Genomic DNA, 21023 nt, shown 5'->3' with positions numbered 1-21023 from the left:
AAAGGGTTAATAACTCTAAAAACCAAATTCATAGTTAAAATAAACAAAGACAGAAAAGCCTTAACCACTTGTGGTAGGCATCTTTATAAGACGGCTTCCAATCATTCTTACTTCCTCATATGTAAAAGAGATTATGACCTGATTAATATTATAAGCAATTATTAGGCAATGAGCATTATTTTTCTTCTATTTACTACTGCTGTACTAAATCAAATTAGAAGTTGGAAAGTCCCATTGACCACAAGAATTAACTTAAGCTATAAAGCACTAGGATATTTAAACAATATTAAACAGCCATAATAAGAGCTGTGAACTTGCCTGAAATCCATCATGTGCATTCCCTCAACCTACATGATTCTGAACGGTTACAGCACCTCTTCTAGCTGATCACCATGTTGTCCCCACAGGCATCAAGCAAAGCAAGGATGTAAGTTACCTCACCCTTCCACAAACATCTGCTTTCATAAGACTGATTTACAATAGTAAAGAGGGTACTGATCCAATTGAGAGATTTTCCATTAGCCACAGATTCCTAAAACAGGGCTAAGCACAGAGTCTAATTATTTCTTTTTTTCCCAGTTAATGTCAACAAGTGCTATAAACAAAGTTTCCTTGCCCTATAACCCCAAATCATATTCTACAACCCCAAATCATAACAGCTTTAAGTTTAAACTCCTATAATTTTTCTAGCCTCTTTAAAGACAAAGGATATTCTACCAACATTACTTGTTAACACACTCATGATCATAGCAAATTTAAGTCAAACTTGGCCCCTCTGCACAAAACAAACAAAAAATCCTTCATCCTATAATATTTGCATAGAGTTGTAATCTTTGACTCTTTCTTTTTTGACTCTCTGGTTTTCTAATATTCACATTTAAAGTGTATCACTAATGGACCCAAAAAAAACTAAATACAGCTTTTTTAAAGTCTCTACATGATCTACTGCTTCCAATACAATCAATTTATAAAATTTAGATGTCTAGCTTGCCCTATCGGAAGAGGCAATCAAGTCTGTTACATTCTAAGTTGAAATAGACAGCAGTAAGTTAAATTTCTAACCATGAAAAGGTCTAGTAATAGCGAGTAAGGAGGGTAAATTGGGGAAGAAGAAGAAACCATGATAGCAAAGTATTTCTCAGATAACAGGTCATGAAAATGATTCTTTATATCTCTAAATTAGATTTAAACTAGATGAAAATGTGACCCATTGTTATGCTGAAAGAAATACTTGAGAGGCCTTAGCATATAACTCTGTCTAATCATCTTCCTGAAAGACAATAAGGACAGGACAGAAATCAAAAGGTCAAACTCACATATTTCCTTAATTAGAGTATCAGATGAAAACTCTCAAATTTATAGGTAAAATGTGCATCTGAAATATAACCATCTCAGGAACAGGCCAGGATATAAAAAAAGAAGCAAGTTCAAGGGTATTGAGCACTGCAAGAGACTGCTAAAATCATTCAAGCATTAACTAAAAGCTCAAATTTACGTATAAATCAACTTTATTAGGTATTGCAATCCAATACATCCTTATGACAGTGACATCTGGCTGAGAAACACAAATAAGTATTTAACAACTATTTATGAGTATCATGCTTCTAGAACAAAACTATTTTAACAGGATAGATTTTGTGTGTGTTAGTCAAATTTCACTAAAACGGCTACTAAAATAAACTGTCAGTTTCTTCTACCGGAACCCTAAAACAAATTTCTTTATTGATAATATGTTGATAATATGTAGTTTGGTTTATTCCTTAATAAATGAGGTGACCAGTGCAGTGACGGTCACAGGAAAAAAAAGGTTTACTACTGGTTTAAAAGTAAATAAAATATTTCAATGAAAAAATACAACGAAATGCAACGCCATATAAAACACTGAGGGATAAAAATCAAACATAATTGCATACTATGGTGATGTACCATAAATTCTGTAAAAGTAATACATGCTTATTTAAAATTCCTATAATATAATGTTTAAGCAAAGGCAGACATACACAAAATCTCTTTTAAGGTCTATATTCCACGCCTCTGTTTAAAGTCCTTCACTGGCTTCCCACCGCTTTAGACTAAGAATCACTCTCCTCCTAGACTGGCTCGCAATGCCCCCATGCATTAGCTCCTGCCTGCTTCCTTTCATGCTGCTCCTTTCCCATTACAGACCACAGACCAACCACCCCGGCCTCTCTCTTGGTTCAACTTGCCAAGTCTTTTCCACTCCAAACTTTGCCCTTGGTATACCACGTGCCTGAAACATTCTTTCCTTAGCTTTTCCAACAGGTGGTTCTTTCTTATTTTCCAAGTACCACCTCAAACGTCATCTCCTTAGACTACATTCTTAACAGCCTTCGCCAGTTATTCAATTGTCTCTCCCTTTCTCCCCCTTCCTCTCTTTCTACAATGTTTATTTCCTCCTGTGTACTTATCGAAATCTAAAATAGTCTTTATTTAATAGTTTGCCAGGCCAGGTGTGGTGGCTCACGCCTGTAATCCCAGCACTTTGGGAGGCCGAGATGGGCGGATCACCTGAGGTCAGGAGTTCAAGACAGCCTGGCCAACATGGTGAAACACCATCTCTACTAAAAATACAAAAATTAGCCAGATGTGGCGGTGCATGCCTGTAATCCCAGCTACTGGCTGTGGCATGAGAATCACTTAAACCCGGGAGGTGGAGGTTGCAGTGAGCTGAGATCACACCATTGCACTCCAGCTTAGGCAAAAAGAGTGAAACTCCGTCTCAAAACAAACAAACAAACCAAACATTTTGCCTAAGCACTGTCTGTGTCATTACTGCCCACCTACTACCTGTGACTGTTCATAGCTGGAGCTCTATAAACACTTGCTGAATGAATGAAAGTCATACTCTCCCACTATATAAAGTTGTACAAATACAAGTATACCACTGTTTTTTGGGTAAAATATCTCAAAACAGAATTTACTGTAGTTTTACACTTACATTATGTCCCATCCACTCTCCTTTAAAGCAGACTAGCAGTCTCAGTTCTCAAATGTAAATTTTATAGGAATGTCATTTTTATTATTTATCAACTTTCATTTGGATGTTTACTATTGTTATTTCAGGGAGGATAACTAATTTGACAGGGTAACTCCATTTAGTGACCTCCCAATTGAACAAGTCAATAATTACCTTATATTTGACTATAATTACATATAAGGGTAATACGGTAAATTTCTTACCCTCAGGCATAAAGTACCCAAATATTACAAGATGCTGTGTTGATATGTGCTACACAAAGCACAAGTTTTCCAGGAAGGTACATAATTGTTTTTGATATTTTGGTAATTATTTATTCATAAGCGAAGCTAGTGTTTTACTTATATTTGTAGTATCAAATTAGTAAGAGTTTTCCTCTTAAATATACCATCTGAAAATTTACTTAGTATGTAGGTATTGTAAAAATCATGAAGGCATGAAAGAGATGATTAAGGTTTGGAAGACACTGGATTATAGATTACCTTGAAAACCTTTGTCCTTCTCTTCATTGTTCACTTAATCTACTATGTCAGGCTCTTGGGGTACAGAATGACCAAAAACTTCACCTACCCTCAGACCCCCTGGTCAGGAGAGCTAATATTTTTGATTTTATTTAAAAAAAAAAAAAAATGGCCGGGTACGGTGGCTCATGCCTGTTTTCCCAGCACTTTGGGAGGCTGAGGTGGGTGGATCACCTGAGGTCAGGAGTTTGCGACCAGCCTGGCCAACATGGTGAAACCCCGTCTCTACTAAATATACAAAAATTAGCTGGGGATGGTGGTGCACGCCTATAATCCCAGCTACTTAGGAGGCTGAGGGAAGAGAACTGCTTGAACCTGGGAGGCGGAGGTTGTAGTGAGCCAAGATTGCGCCATTGCACTCCAGCCTGGGCGCAAGAGCAAAACTCCGTCACAAAAAAAAAAAAAAAAAAAAAAAAATTGTTTGGGGAACATGTTAACTGGAGGCCTATTACTTTGAATAGTAATGTTCACTTCGCTGTTTAATAAATGTTTTGTCATTAAAGGGGAGGCTCTTTAATTAAAAATAGGAAGAAAAAGTATTATAAAGTTGAAGATATTTTTAGTTAAAATGCTCAAAACATACATATTACTTATTACGATAAGTTTTTATTGTAAAAAAAAATTCCTTTTACTGAATGCTCATCTGCAAATCCTGTTTTACAAGAACTTTCAAAATGACCTTATATATCAGAAAAGGAAATCTATCCAAATTGAAGACAGTAACAAAATTATGAGAGTAATTTAGTAAGAGGGAAACCAAAAAGATTGCAGCAAAGAAAAGGATCATAAGACTGTGTGTTTTCTCTCTCAAAGTGATGCTATAAAGGAAATTAAACTCACCTGAATTATATTACTTCTTGAAGTCACACCTTGAAAAGAAGTAGCTATTTGTATACTGCAGTCTATCCTAGTCTGTCCATCAAAACTGAACCAATCTCAGCATACTCCAGTATCCTGGGAGAAACTGCTTCCCAACGAAAATATATCTCCACCAACAATAACACCATTAAACTCTCTCACCAAGACTCCTAACTTGGGAGTCATATTAGTGCTTTTTCTTCTCTATTAACATATTCAGGTGATTTTTGTTCAACAAATATTTATTGAAGAATAGCTATGCTAGGTTCTGAAGACACTAAAATAAAAATACATAGTTCCTAACATTTATACTAGGGAAGACAAACACAAATGCAAAGGTAAATATGTAATTACAATGTTATTTGATCAATAATAACATCACGTGAATAAGAGTGATTTGGAGGCTGACATGTCTGAGGATAGGATAAAGCACAAACTGCTAATTATCTGCATAGTTTCTATTCTCCCCTTCTTTCTGACAGAACCTCACATATCTGGGGTGGCCATGTAGCTACAGGGAGCCAATAAGATATAAGATGGCAGTAGGTAAGATTTTCAGGAAGACTCTTTCAAAGAGCTGACTAAACTACAAAATGTGCCCTTCTGAGTAATCCCCTACTGCAAGGCTTCTTCCTGCCCAGAATGGATGGTGGAACAGATTAGAAGCAGCCTGGGACACTGATCGTGTTGGGGTGGGATCGCATTGGAGGAGTCTGGTCTGCCTCCTCCAACAGGTATTTTACATGAGAGAAAAATAAATGCATTTGTAAAAACCACTCTTATATGCCTTTCCTGTTATAAGCTATCAAATCTCTTCTCCTAGATATAAATGATACAAATATGAAGGTTATCAAGAGTATGTTAATAAAGAGGCATGTGTAGGATTATGAAGGATAGGGAAAAGTTTACCAAGCAAACAGGAAAAAGAAAGTCATCCCAGTCGGGAAGAGTCATGCATACACAGTATGTTCACCATGGATCGGGCACATGGATGGTGGTGAGGGACAGAGGACAACAAAGAGATGCAGTTAGAGATCTGGCAGAAACCAAATCAAGAACTTTCTACACGTAATGATAAAACAAGTCAGTAGCAAAATGCTTAAGAATTTCAGGCCAGGCGCAGTGGTTCAAACCTGTGATCCCAGCACTTTGGGAGGCCAAAGCCTCCCACTTGAGCCCAGGAGTTCAAGACCAACCCTGAGGGCAACATAGGGAGCCCTCATCTCTACAAAAAATACAAAAATTAGCCAGGCATAGTGGCAAGTGTCTGTAGCACCAGCATCTGGGAGGCTTGAGCCTGGGAGGCGGAGGCTGCAGTGACCTCAGATTGTGCCACTGCACTCCAGCCTGGCTAACAGAAAGCAAGCGTCTGCCTCAAAAAAAAAAAAAAAAAAAAAAAAAATTAAACAAGGAGAAAGCATGCTTCAATGTGTATTTTAGGAAAACTGTGATAAATCAAACGCAGAAAAACCATTTAGAAAAGCTACTATAGTTGTTTGGGTGAGAGATGAAGAGTACTTGAGGGGATAGACACTAGAAAATGAGATAAGGGAATTTTCCAGAGTGAATGACAATGTTCTATACCTTGATTGGGGTACTGGTTACAAGAATATATACATCTGTCAAAATATGAATTGTACACTTAGGACATGTACATATATTGTCTATAATTACATTTTTTGTTTAAGTACTTGAACTACAGCAATGGTGAAGAAGGGACAGTTAGAGGCATTTATAAAGTAAAATGAACAACACATGGTGATTAATTAAATGTGAGGAAGTTAGTGACAAGGAGTATAGGGTGACTTTCGGTGCCCTAATCTGAATGACTACAAGGTCAGTGGTTCATGTGAGATTTAGAAACAAAAAGTTGGTGATGGGGCAGGGGAGGGTAGTTAGAGAAGAAAAAGGAGATGCTTTGAGTTTTAAATTTCAAAACACTGAGTTCTAGGGCCTGGGAATAGTCAGCTAAGATTAAAAGACTCAAATAAACAGCTTGGGCTTCAGGAATAATTAACGTATAATTGTTAACACTAAGAGAACACATGGAATTGCAATAGAGGAGTGTTTCTCAACTTGGGTGGTGTGCAAAGGTTGGGGATAAAACTTGCATTTGAAAGAACAGGTCTTTACGCTGTGGAATTTGTTCTTCCTGGCCCTCTTGGCAGGTAGAAGAGGGGAAGACAATCACCTTCATGTGAGAACCACTTGAAGAGTAAGAAACCATGTAGGTCAAGGATAGAACCCTGAGGAACACCATCATTATGAGCTGTACCCAAGAAGGAGACTAAGAAAGGCCACAAAGGTGGGAGCATCTAGAGCAGGCAGTCACATGGTAATACAAGGTCAAGAATGGCAAGACAAAACGAATGGCAATTAGCATTAAATTTACCAATAGGGTCAGTTAAAAAGAATTGAAGCTGTCTGATGAATTTAGCAATAAAGAATTCATTAAATGAAGTTATAGAGGATTAGTAAATAGAACCCCAATTGCCATAAATTTAGGAATAAATCGAAGGTAAGGGAGTGTCAAAGAGTCTGAATGAGAAATTAAGGAAGACTACACTAGCTAAAGCAGAGTCACGGTCACGACAGGATTTATATTAGATTGCCTGAGTTCTTCTTAAATATGAGGAAGACCTGAGCATGTTTAAATGCTGTGGTATAGAAGCCAATAGAAAGAAAAGAGGCTAAAGATGAAAAAGAGAAGGCATAAGTGTTGAAGCAAAGATGCAGCAAGTAAAAACATGCCCTAAGGCAGCAACAATGTGGAAGGTACCTGTAAGAAAAGAGGTCAAGAGCTCAACCAGTCTCTTGATTGAATAGGAAAGGGCTGATAAAATAGGAGGAAATGAAGTGTAGAGGCAAGAAGTATCAGAGGCAGGGCAATTCCAAGTGATGATCAGGTTCAGTCTGTGGCGACTGAAGTGGATTAGCATTTACAAAAGCCAAAGAAGTAGATGACTAGGTAGTATAAGATGATTGCAACAGAGAACTGTGAACCGGGTGCCAGTTTTTCAATCTGAGCCTCACCTAGAAGCCATTAAATTATAGTGATAAGAGGTAGAGGGTAACTGAGATGATTATCACTAAGTCTGAAAGAGAAGGGATTTTTTATATTAAGGATATAATGTTCACCTGAAATAGGATTAAAGTATTTAAAAAGAAAGGCAGGGAAGGAGAAAGGGAAAAAGAAAAAAAATAATAAAAAGGAAGAGGGTAGAGCAAAGGAGGGGGCAGAAAAGAAAGGGTGGGGGAAGAAAAAGAAGAAAAGACAAAAAGAAGCCTCAGAGATACTAGGAGAGTGAGAGACAGCAGCTTCCACTTGGCAGAGTTGAAAGGGAAGCAGTGGCTTCAGGAAAATAGAAAATTCCAGTTCAGGAAATGAGATGGACTGAGTTCTTAAAGAAGGAGCAAATCCTACTATCTGCCCAACTAATAGCATTGTATGTATTCTAATGCAAACCCTCCAGTAAGGTATAAATTAATATTGCTTTTTTACAGCAGGAAACTGTGGTTCAAGATTAAATAACTTTTCCAAAGTCATGGTGTCAGTGAAATGGCTGAGCTAGGGTTTGAACTCACATCTGCATGGATCCATTATGGACACTTGCTTTCTGTTATATTTCTTATGCTTTATTAAATTTACTACCTCGCCTTTATTACTTCACTCTTTAGCCTTGGAATCTATCCCTTCTCAATTAATTTCTGAATTTGTACTTTCCTTCTGTTTATGCCATTATCTCTGAGTGAAATGCTTTCCCCTCAATACAATACCTAATTCAGGACCTTGACTTTCTAAACAAACTCTGTTCAAAACTCTTCCTATACCCTCTAAGAAATCAGTAAGTAACTCTGCATGACTTACTTCACTGTTTTTCAGTAGACACCCCTTAATATTCAACTGGTTAATGTTTATTACATGTTTCTGTACGGATTCTCCACTTTAGTTTGCAGGTATGTCTGCCCCACAACAGTAGTTTACAGACACCTTGAGGACAAGAGCCATTTCTAGTATTACTTTTTTTTTTTTTTTAAGACAGAGTCGCTCTCTGTCGCCCAGGCTGGAGTGCAGTGGTGCGATCTCTGCTCACTGCAAGCTCCGCCTCCCGGGTTCCTGCCATTCTCCTGCCTCGGCCTCCCGAGTAGCTGGAACTACAGGCACCCGCCACCAGGCCCGGCTAATATTTTTGTATTTTTAGTAGAGATGGGGTTTCACCATGTTAGCCAGGATGGTCGCGATCTCCTGATCTCGTGATCTGCTCTCCTCGGCCTCCCAAAGTGCTGGGATTACAGGCGTGAGCCACTGCGCCCGGCCTAGTATTTACTTTTTATTCCTCCATTAGACCCAGGTACAGCTCCCTTTTTTCAGGCACAGAGTGGATGAACAGTGTGGTTTTTAAATAAGAGATGAATACACACACACACACATATTTAAAAAGCATATATTTATGTCTATGTTATATTTTTTCTAAATACACAAAGTATCTTTAGTAAAGGTCTAACAAGCAGTAAAACAACAAAATAATAAACAAAACAAAGAATAGAACCAAAGAGCTATATGAATTAAAAAGCAGGCAGTCTCTAAATAAGGACTGATACATACAGTCATTGAATATGAGGAAGAATGTTACTAAACAAATTAGTCTAGATTCAAATGTAAATGCCTTTTTCTAAGTTTATAGACATAATTAAAGACTGAAACAATTAAGACCTTTTTTTTTGGTTTTTATTCCACAGTAAATCAAGCTACAGCCTATTCTACCTATCTTTAGGCAGTGTCTTTTATGAAATTTTTTTCAGAATAACTCTGAACAAAAGAGCCCAGGTTATTAGCACCATTAAAATGTGTGTACTACATAAAAACAACTAGACATTTTCCATGGCTCTACATGACACGTTTTCAAGTTTGTGGTATAAGCATTTACAATTCACACCATATGTGGTGTTCACCTTTTATCTTGTGTCCTGCTCACCAATGACATTTTACTTACACATACTTGTTCAGTAATAAATCTGTACCCAGGAAAGACAACATAAGTATGAAATCTATACACTGAAGTTAGCCAAAAGTGAGCATGTGTTTTCTGCTTTAATTTACTTTAATGCAAAAACAGAAATGACTATTTCTTAAAGTGTATATTTTAGGAGAAGATGTTTCAAATGAAAAAGAGCACCATAATTGCATCAATATGAGAAATACTGAATATTCTATCTATCTTCTTGGTGTTTTCAATCTTTTAGAAGTGCTGCTGCAAAAAAAGAATCTTGTTTAAAGTTTGTCATCTTGTATTGCTTAAACAACTGACACAGCTGTTACATACGATCTTTTAACATCACTCACATAAACACTGATTCAAATGATTCTTCTTCATTTTAATCAGACTACCAAGAACTCTTGTCAAAGCAGTCTTCTTAGGTGTATTTTACCACAGAAACAATCTCAAAATGATGTATAAGGCAAGTAAACACACTACCTTAAGAAGACAAGGATTAGTAAAATAAAGTTAAACATTAATTCTTGTTTAAAAAATATCTAACATCAGAAACCACCTTACCGCCATATAGACTTGCTAAAATGTACAGTTCTCACCACATTAACTAACCACTCTGACTTTTCCACAAAGAAACCATAAAATGGACACTGAAATGTCAAATTAGATGTGATCAAGAGAGCAATACTTCAGTTTTAGTTGCTTCTTCCTACTACATTTAAGCCAATAAAATTTAAGATATAATCTGTTATTCAAGTACTTATGGCACAGTATGCACATTACTTTTACTTACCAAGTCATATATCTGGTTTGCCAACTGAACCTTCTCATCTGCATCTTCCAAAGCTTTATAGTAGTCCTGAATGAAAACATTTTCATTTCAAAAATAAATTAATCATTTTAAAATATTCATATGCAGGACATATAACTGCATTTTCATTATCATATCTTGTTATCACAGTCATCCTACCTTAGTAATAAAAAACCTGTTAGAGGCCAGGGGCAGTGGCTCACGCCTGTAATCCCTTTTGGAGGCCAAGGAGGACGGATGACTTGAGGTCAGGAGTTTGGGACCAGCCTGGCCAACATGACAAAACCTCATCTCTACTAAAAATACAAAAATTAGCCGGGCATGGTAGTGGGCGCCTGTAATCCCAGCTACTCAGGAGGTTGAGGCACAAGAATTGCTTGAACCGGGAGCCAGAGGTTGCAGTGAGCCGAGATTGGGCTACTGCACTCCAGCTTGGACAACAGAGCGAGACTCTGTCTCAAAAAAACAAAAAACAAAATAAAACAAAAACCTGTTAGAAATAGGGTGGGGATGGTAAAGGATTAGAAACTATGCACAATGGCCAAGAGTAAAAGGGAGATGTTCAGAATTTCTAGAAAGGATATAATTAAAAGTAAATGCCATTGTAAGTCTAGAAAAAGCTATATGAGTTAATGAACAGTATTTAAAATAAAAAGTTAACTAAAATTGATCTAACTTGTAAAGTACATTTGCATTCCATTAAAAAAGTTTTTGTTAAAGTTCAGCTATTGAAAGGATTCTGATCTGCATTTCCCCATTTTCCAGTTGTTCTATAACTCCCACTTTAAATTAGGTATATATTCATACAACTCAATCTGTATTTTAGATTTTGCCTCAACTTATTAAATTTTTTTTTTAAAAAGAGGGGGAAAGAAGATGATACTATGAATTTCCATGGAGTACTAGACTTTTCAGGGTATACTTAAGGTGCACTCCACAGGTTAAAGAGATGATTAGTGACTCTGGGATGTGGATATATCATGTCTTTACTCACAAACACATGTCCCTCCAGGTATCTTCCAAGCTAGGACCACTTCTGTTATAGATTATGATTTTTTTTTTCCTAACAGAAACAATCTTCCCTCCATGTGGTAGAATAAATAACATATCATAACATAACTACTCAATTTGTAGTTTCCAAATTTCTTCCTTAGTGGACCCTTTTTTTTTGAGACGGAGTCTCACTCTGTCACTCTGTTGCCCAGGCTGTAGTGCAGTGGCGTGATCTAGGCTCACTGCAACCTCCACCTCCTGGGTTCAAGTGATTCTCCTGTCTCAGTCTCTCGAGTAGCTGGGATCACAGGTGCCCACCACCACGCCCAGCTAATTTTTGTATTTTTAGTATAGACGAGGTTTCACCAGGTTGGCCAGGCTGGTCTCGAACTCCTGACCTCAGGTGATCCACCCGCCTCAGCCTCTCAAAGTGCTAGGATTATGGGTGTGAGCCACCACGCCAGGCCTCTTAGTTGATCCTTGAACAATTCTATGAACATTGGGTTTAGGAAGGCATTATTATTCATAAATCATTAAGATTTAATGTCACACAGCTAAATAGCAGAATCATGACCAAACTCAAGTCTTTTAAGTTGTTTTTCCAATGTATCCATCCCTAAATGAACTTAATCATACTTGCAAAGCAAACTTTGAGATGTACGTGTATACTCATTCAATTCTGGAAGACAGCTATAACCACTATAAAACTAACAAAACCTCAAAGAATTCTGTTTCCAGACCAATTCGTGTGCAAATTTAGAGTTTAAACTAGAAGGCTTTCTTAAATTCCTTCTAACTTTTAAGAATTCGTTCTTCTGTGGGTCCACTAATTTAAGTACCTAGCAATATATAAAATATTCTTCAAGGTCTGCTCATGTTTATTTACCTAGTTTGTGGCCAAAACTGGAATACAGTACTCTATCTCAACTAGAATAAAACAAACTAATAGAAAAAAATGTAACTTTTAAATAGTCTGTCACTTTCTAATACTCAGTAATTATTGAAACAATATTTTTAATTACCAAAACGCTTTAATGACTAAAAATCCCTATCTGAAGCTCTAAACCACAATAAATTATTTATATTCTAAAGAGTCATTGATAATATTCCCTCATTTTGATATCCAGACCACTATTTAATTTTGAAATATCTTTTTCAGAGGGTCCCAATATTTCTTGATAAATTATCCAAAGTGTTGCACATACTTTTTTGATGGATGCCATTTGCTCTTCCCTCCACTCAGGTTTATTTTTCTTTGCATTCATAAAGAATTCACTGACTCTTTGTTCTAGTTGATCCATTGCATCTATGACATAATAAAAAAAATTCATATTAAATGACCAAATTCATATACTAAATATACATGGTTTGATTTAGGGAGGGAAAAAATCTGACAATACACACTCTTTCACCTTGCCAGTAACTTAAATATGTTATGCTTTGATTGTGTAAATATATAATGCCTCAATTATCTTCCTTTAAAAAGTTACAATTTTCCTTATTGATAGATTATTTTTGTTTTTGTTATTTCAAAATTTTTTCCAATAGCCAAAGTAGATAGGCTCTATACTATAATTTTTGAGCAATAAAGCCTTTAGGTCAAAAGCTAATGGTATTAAATCAGACAAATGTACCGAAACACAATTAAAACACCATTAGATAATCCTCACATTTCTTTTAACAAGAAAAAGTGATAAAAATATTTGGTATATGGCATTAAACATCTCATCATGTCATATCCCAACTGAAAGTAGTAGGTACAATCATTTAAACATTAATTCTAGGTAAGTTTTCCCCAAATTATATGCCAAGACTAATCATCTCATTGGATGTCTGCTAAAAAAAAAAAGGAAAAATTCATAAAAAAGATTCTGTTGTTATGTAAGTTGAGAAAAATCTTTTCATAATATACTTCTTTTGGAGATTTTCAGTCCACAATAGCCTTTTAAAGACTCTATGAAGTCCTATGGTTAATTTTTTAGAAGTATGTTCCTTTGTTTAAATAAGCATTTCTGAATTTATTTGGCACACTGTTCTGTTAATCCATAATACCTATTAACTTTAGAAAATTCTAGTTACTGTAAAGAAATGCACGTTTAAAAAGCCTGTAATATGTATAATGTAAGCCCAAATTACAAGAGAATTTAAAATTTTAAACAATAAAATATAAAAATAATTTAAAGTAAGTTACCCTTTATTTAATGACTACTTTGTAACAGATACTAGAAATTCTAATCCATGTGTAACATTTTAAATCCTTGGATGATTCTCTTTTTATAGACAATGTAAGCCCCTCACAAGTGATAATACAGTCAGAGTCAATGAGTAAATTAGTAAAGCCCTAAAACAAACTCAGATCTGACATCAATGTCTGTGCTCAGTCCTGCAGAGAACACTACTTCAGCAAATCTTCAGCATTTCAACTACACTAAAATTAAAATGAATTTGTGAGATAGCTGGAGAACCACACACACAATTCATACTTCATATCACAATCCACTGAACAGAAGGTGGCTTCCATGCCACCACTTTCTATTATGTGCCACCTGAAACTTACCGGAAAAATATACTCATAAACAAAGGGTATAGAAGTGGGTGTGTGGTCATGGGCAGAGAAGCCAGGAGCAGTGAAAAGGACAGGTTCTTAGCTGCAGCAAGTGGTCCCTGAGCCACCTATTTATAGTCGTTGCTCTAAGAAAGAGCAAAGTTAATTTGGGGAAAAAGTCCCAGAGACTACCAAGCTATCACTGAAAGAAAAAGAAATGTTCATTAACTGCTAAAATTTTTAGTACAGCACATAAGAAACTTTACAGTGAAATCTAATTTCTGTCACTCATTTTAACCAAGAAAATGACGATTCTGTTACAATTTAAAATGTATCTTATAATGTGTAACTAAGTTTTCAAAATTTGACATTTGCCAGGGTCTCTAAAGAGCTATATATAACCTCTGCTTCTGTGCTTTCCACTCTTGAAAAACTGTGAATAGGATGAACTTTAAAATAAGTATAAATGCTGAAATCTAAGTTCGATACGAAAAGGCTCAAGACAACATCTCAACATTTATTATGCTGACGTCCATTGAAACATAGATAACTATGTCAATGACGGTAGAGGAATATTTTTTGCACAATCCCACATTCTAGAAAGGAATACACGTGTCCCAATGCCTCCTGCTCTTGCAAAAGCCAGGAAAAAGTAGCATGGGAGGGAAGGAGAAGGCGAGATTCAGGGCTGCCAGTTCTTTTTGACAACTCCTTATGCACTAGCGGAGTGAGCCAGAGGACAGTGAAAGAGCATTAGGCGCTAGCAGTGATGACAAGCAAGTCTGGCACTGAACGCGCGCAGCGAACAGGAGTAGTAGACGCGCCGACTTACTCTGCACCTGCAGGTCCATCTCGCGCATTTCCGTGAAGCGGTCCCGCAGATCCATAGGAAGCTGCTCAATCACTGTCAAAGGGAGAGTCCGTCAGAGGGGCGGGGCCAACGGCGAAATACGCGCTTACGTCACTGCGCGCGTGCGTCAGGGGGGTCGAGGGGGCCGGCAGCCCAAACGAGGCTGCCAGTTACCGTGAGAAAGAAACATCCCCCGCCGCCCCCTCCCTCCCGCCATCTCGCTGCCCGTCCACTCGCGCTCTTGCCCGCCCGCACGTCCCACTGGCGGCCGCCGCCAGCGCCGCGCACTCACTTTCCAGATAGTCTTCTAGGTACAACATCGCGGCCCTTAGAGCTGAGGGAACAAGGGGGTCCAGGGGTTTATTTGTGTCACTCGCTGTCGCCGGAGTTTTGTCCCTTCCAATATGGCGCCTCCGCTAGCAGCACCCGCTCGACTCCGGCAAAAAAAAAAAAAAAGAAAAAAAAAAAAACCACTTTGGCGCCTGACGGCGCTTGCCTCACTGCCGCCCGGAGCTGCTATTGGTTGGTTGAAGCAATGACGTAGCCCGGCCGGTGTTCGCCCCCGTGCCTCTGTGGGAAATGTAGTTTTCTTCCTCCTCAGCGAGGGTTGGCGCGCTGGTGGCTCCCCTCGCAGAAACTACGAATACCGGGCGCCATTGCAAACAGTGCGTAACAGAATCCGAAATGCGGTGCCTCTGTTTATTTGTTGATTTTTGCACAGAGAATGGCGGGAGTTGTATGCGCCTGCATAACACAACTAGGAACAACTTTTCACCTGTTCTTTGATGTGATTCCATGCCCCGGCGTTTGTGAGTTATGGGTTTCAAGAAGTGCCAGGCAAATAGCAAAGGTTCTAAACACTAGAATAATCAGCAAAGTTCGGGGAATTTGGATTGCTTAAAATAGAACTCTCTACTGGAATTTATCCTCATTATTCACTCTAAAATATAAAAGAGACACCTGGTTGGCTTACATGTAATTTTAAAATAGTTTATACTGAGACTATGGTGTGAATATACATTTCCCAGATTAAAAGATGCACAAATAGTGTCAGTAGCCACTTATATATTCTAGTTTGCGGTCCATCTAATCGTCATTATAATGTAATTGATCTATACATACAATCTGCATCCGCAAATAATAATAATAATCTTCATCATCACAGTGAGCAGCCATGAATTACGGATGGAGCCTTGATTTCGAATAGGCTGTTAATAGCAGTAACTTTATGTTGAGTAAATAGTCCATATTCGAGGTTGGTTGTCTTCGGCGTTCTTTAGTTTCTACTTTTCGACCTCTCCCAGCAAGTGTTTTCCTGTGATATATTTAGTACGTCCCTACTCAGTTTCTTTTTAAATTGTTTTCTATTAAAAACTCTTGCACTCAATAAATGCTAGATATTGTTATTTTCCACTCTTCTTAACTCTTCGATTTTCTGGGGAAATTGTCATTAGTTCATAATTTATTGTTCATTTTCTATTTTTCAAATTGCAGTTGAAACTGTGTGTGTGTGTTTCTTGCTTTCCTTCTCCATTACATACTCCTGTACTCAAGGTTTTCACTGCTCTTAAGCAGGAAACTTTCCTGTCGTGAATGATGAATCATGATGAATCTCAACGGAACCTTACTTCGATCCTAATAAGAATTAGAATTTTATAGTTTCTAGTTAATTTTTTCATTACTTCCATCGAAAATCAAGTACTTTCGATCTTTTTCTCCCTTCTTTTTTTCCTCCTTTCTTCGTTTCCCATCCTTCCTTCTTCTGGCTGCTTTTAACATCTCTTTGACATCTTTTTGCAGTTTTGCAGTGATCTAAGTCTGAATTCCTTCCTTATTCCCTTTTCTTTCCTTAAATTTTTAAAATTCTGCTTAGGATTTGAGGGGATTCCCGAATTTCAGGATTGGTGCCCTGCAACAATTCTAGAAAATTCTCAGCGTTTGTCTTTTCAGTATTGCTTATTTCTCATTTTTTCCATTAAGACTTTCTCTCTTTATTCTCTTATTTATCTTAATCTTTCTTTTATATGTTTTATTTTAGAATTTTCATAATTTTTCAGGTTTGGAAGTTCTATTCGGTTCTCTTTTCAAGATATCTTCTAATTTCTTATACAAATTATTTAGTCTGTATCTTGTTTCTGTTAAACCTAATATTGAAACATTTATGGGCCTTTTAGTGCTATTTCTTCAGAAATGGGCACTTTTGCTCATGGTGCCTTTTTCCTGTTGGGTTGCGATTTTGGACTCTGAATTCCTGTTTCTGGGATTATAAGCATAAGGATTCTTTGAGCTGGAGTTGAAATTGAGTTTTCATGGAGAGCATTAGAATTTGCTTGTCAATTTGTTTGGAGACATCATAAACCCCTAGGACCAGATTAAATTGTCCACTTGAGGTTTATTGTATTGCACAGATAGATTGAATTTGGGCCTCTATCCCAAATGGATTGTTACAGATTCTCAGATGAGAATTTTTTTTTCTTTCTTTACTGGGCTCCAAGTCCAAGACAGACATGTTTCATTACTGGCCTATTCTGTGCATGAGGCTTATATGTCATTTACCCTTACATGGAGAGTATAGTCCATTGGGGCCCCAGATTTTTGTCTGCTGTAAGACTCTTCCTTTTGAACTGATACTTGGGTTTATCTTCTGACCCTGGCATGCTGCACAGCTATTAAAGTAAGAGCTCTAGGTGTCCAGAACTTGACAGATAGTCTCTGAACAAAAGCCTACTTTGGCTTGCACTTATTTCTCAGGATATTTTCATTTTCCTTCTTTTTCCCCTTTTATATTCCTTCTGAAAATTCCTTAATTTCCTACTAGTTCATCAGTGTATTTTTTTAAATCTAGCACTTTTAGTTGTTTTTGCCAGGTGGCTCTTTCAGAGTAGCTAAAATGGTATGCTATCATAAATAGAAGTACATCATTTCAGTGTAAACTGAGCTTCCTCAGGGAGTGTTCCATATTAAGGGAATTGAGATAATAAATCATTCCCAATTCAGTCAGTATAAATACACACTCCACAGAAACCAAAAATAAAACTTACACACTGTATATTTTAGTTAAATAATGTAACTCTTATTGTTGGAACATGTATCAGCTGAGCTGCAACAATTATGTTTGCATAGGCTCGTGATAACTTCTTACATAATTAGGTCATACGGTAGATACCATTTTTGAGTGGCTGCCTACTTAAAACCAATACTGCATTTCCAGGGAGTGCCCCTCATATGGATTGACCATGTCTGTATCAAAACTCATTAATTTATCAGGGATTGACCAAAGCTGGACCTAACAGATGCATTTTCTTATGATTTGAAATTGGGAATGAAAAGACACAGAGACTGGCAACCTTACAGAAGTACAGGACAGTAAATACATGGCCCACAAACTCCTGCTGGTGAGAGCCCCCAGAGAGGCTCTATTTTTCCCTTGCCTTTCCCCTCTTTGTCAGTTTCTCTAACGCTAGTTGTATAAACTTGAGAAAGTAATTTTAACACTCTGTGCCTTTGTTTCCTGATCTGTCAATGGGAAATAGAAACAGTAGCAGAATCATAGGAGTGTGGGTTGAAGTATTTTCTATGCAAAACACTTATATTAATGCCATATGAATGTTATGATTCAATAAACTTCAGCTGCTATTACCATGATTATTAATATCACATGTGTCCTCCTAAGTTACTCTTATTGCAGATATTCCTTTTTGCTGCTGTTAGTTCCACCTTGTGCCCCTGCTTCTCTTAAGGCTGCACATCACCAGAACTCTAGGATTATCTCACCTACAGGTGTGATTCTGCCACTGTCATACTAAATTCAAGGGAGAAATCAAGCCAGGAAGGCTGTGTAAGACTACTGCAGTCGGTTGGGCACGGTGGCTCATGCCTGTAATCCCAGCACTTTGGGAGGCCAAGGCAGGCAGATCACAAGGTCAGGAGATCGAGACCATCCTGGCTAACACGGTGAAACCCCGTCTCTACTAAAAGTACAAAAAATTAGCTGGGCATGGTGGTGGGTACCTATAGTACCAGCTACTCTGGAGGCTGAGGCAGGAGAATGGCGTGAACCTGGGAGGCGGAGCTTGCAGTGAGCCGAGATCGCACCACTGCGCTACAGCCTGGACAACAAAGCCAGGCTCTTGTCTTAAAAAAAAAAAAAAAAAAAAAAAAAAGACTACTGCAGTTAAGGCTACTAGGTAAATAAAAATAGAAGGAATTAAAATTTAGGGATAAGATTGAAAAGTAGATACAGAATATGACCGTTTACCAGAGTCTAAGACAAGGGGAAATTTAAATCCCTCACATAGCATGTTTCTCGAGGAACCCTTGCTTGAAGTCTTAAGGTTCTAACACTTCCCTATCTTACAAAGAAAATTACCATCTTGAAACCTATTAAAACTTTGAAGTGAAATTTTTTAAACTTTGCACCAGGCAGTGTGCATCATCCCTGTGATGTGGAAAGAAAGAAGAGTAAAATGCTGTCATGACGTAAACCTACTTTTACATCTTTGAAAGTCATCGAGTCACTCACTGGATTGGTTATAAGCAGCATCAATATGATGGTAGTCTTCCCTTTACACACCTGTGGATGTTTTCAGCCTTTCCCCCCTCCCCTAATACCTACTAAAGAAACCTCTTTATGAAAGTTCTAATTTCCTGGGCTGGCTGCCCAGGTGGTGGAGAATCTGGAGTAAAAGAGGAGGTTGGTGGTGGAGAATCTGGAGTAAAAGAGGAGAGAGAGGAAGAAGGCAAGTGTCTAATGGGAGGATAGTTAAGGAGGTTTTGCCAAGGGGACTTCTCTCTATGCGTTCAGTGGATGGTAGAGGGACAATACTGAGATAGATGGTGGGTTACTGGATACAAAGCCATCACAAAACCATTCCCTCAAAACAAATAGAAATTCTGGATGAAATGTAAGGATAACACTTAAAACAGAGAATGAAATCTGCAGGTACCAGAAATAAGAGCAAACTCAAAGTTGGTGTAGAGAATAAGAGCTTAAGCTGAAAGAACTTGAGAGTTTATGGGCTTTAATTGTTGGGTTCTGACTGTGTAAAGATATCACAAGCCCCAGGTACTGTGCTTGCAGGGAGCTAACGCTAACCATCTTCTAATAAACCAGTAATCATGAAGGGTTACTCCTATGCAGTTGCCTGGGGAAACAACAATAAAGCTTTCTGACCATCCACCTGAGATCATGGGTGAAAAGGCAACCCAGAGGAATTTAGACCTCAAACTTGTACCATGCATGGTGTGGAATCCAAATTCAGACTCCACACAAGGTGCAGAGACCCTTTAAACAAGACAGTAAAAATTGGTCTGGTCTGGCAAAAGATGAGGGGCCCCCCAGAGAGGCAAATACAATAATATATAATAATATCCTTTAGGGATGTTCCTCGTCCTAGGACACAGAGAGGAGCAACTGTTGATGGTGAGCTCACATTGAAACATTGCAAAACACTGAAAGAAAAGAAGACGTGAATAAATTGTTGCAGGTAGAATAAAAAGGAATTCTACAAATGTGACTACTGGAAGTCATGACTGATGAAATTAACCCAGGATGTAGAACAAACAAGAAAAATAAAAATAAAAAATGTAACAATTGGAGAATCAATTTGAAATTTCCAATACCTGATTCAGAGGAGTTCCAGAAGGAGAGAATAGGAAAAAAAGTGGAGGCACACATGAGTACATATTCTAGGATGACATTTAGATGAAGTTTCTGAGTAGGTAAAAGTAATCTATGATGATAGAAATAGGAGAGTGGCCACCTCTAGGAAAAGTAGAGTGATTAACTCATCTTCGAGCCCTTGGCTGATAGGGATTGTTTCTTATGCACTGCTCTGTTACAAGCTTGCAGAAGACACTGAGTTCATATTTGTTGCATGAATAAGGAATGTAGGATTGGGTGGTTACGGGCTTTTTAATCATACCTGAGTTTGACTCCTGTCTCTGTTATTTACTCATATGACCTGAACCAAGTTACTCAAAGTCCCTAAATTGTTTTTTCATTCATGAAATGAGAGTAAGAAAGGACACTTGCATTGTAGGATTATGACAAGTCTCAAAGGAGACAGTGTTTAAGAGTACCTAGCACAGTGTCCAGCACATAAATGTAATCAGGAAAAACATTATTTGTAGAATTGACAGTACAGAGATAAATGATCTGGTAAGTGCCATGCCAAGGGCACTGCAGTCGAAGCAGTCACCCCAGAGAAGGCAAATAAAGGGATGTATTGTCGTTAGAGGATTTAAAAACAATAATAAAACTGACTTTTACAGCCTGCTTTTTATTACCACCATGTGCCAGCAATTCTAAACAATGTCAGTGATGAAATATTTCTCCTGGAAAAAACATTTTGATAGTCTAAGGTCTAAACATTAGCTTCAGTTTTGGTGAAATTTTAATAACTGAGACATTATGTAAATAGTTGATTAGCAATAAAAGACAAGATACAACTT

At 37.7% G+C, this 21023-nt stretch overlaps 1 protein-coding gene across 4 annotated transcripts in view; it reads right to left on the bottom strand.

The window, feature by feature from the left end:
* ING3 (inhibitor of growth family member 3) overlaps window positions 1-15072 on the bottom strand; it is a 29866-nt gene extending 14794 nt beyond the window's left edge. The window contains exons 1-5 of one of the 4 annotated variants that reach the window (XM_016945390.3): window positions 14863-15040; window positions 14553-14624; window positions 12381-12481; window positions 10165-10230; window positions 8807-9629 (exon numbers count right to left, since the gene is read on the bottom strand). In XM_016945390.3, the coding sequence (XP_016800879.1) occupies window positions 9618-9629; window positions 10165-10230; window positions 12381-12481; window positions 14553-14624; window positions 14863-14890 (279 nt within the window). In that variant the 5' untranslated portion in view covers window positions 14891-15040 and the 3' untranslated portion in view covers window positions 8807-9617. Of the gene's footprint in view, window positions 1-8806; window positions 9630-10164; window positions 10231-12380; window positions 12482-14552; window positions 14625-14862 lie in introns of those variants that run through there. The other 3 variants (XM_016945391.3, XR_010158958.1, XM_016945389.3) reach the window with 3 other exon arrangements.
* Between the last annotated feature and the right edge of the window lie 5951 nt (window positions 15073-21023).

This window comes from Pan troglodytes, chromosome 6 (assembly GCF_028858775.2).
Source record: "Pan troglodytes isolate AG18354 chromosome 6, NHGRI_mPanTro3-v2.0_pri, whole genome shotgun sequence".
NCBI classification, from domain to species: Eukaryota; Metazoa; Chordata; class Mammalia; order Primates; family Hominidae; genus Pan; species Pan troglodytes.
Note: the sequence above shows the minus strand (reverse complement) of the source record. Positions and strands in the feature narration are given on the sequence as shown.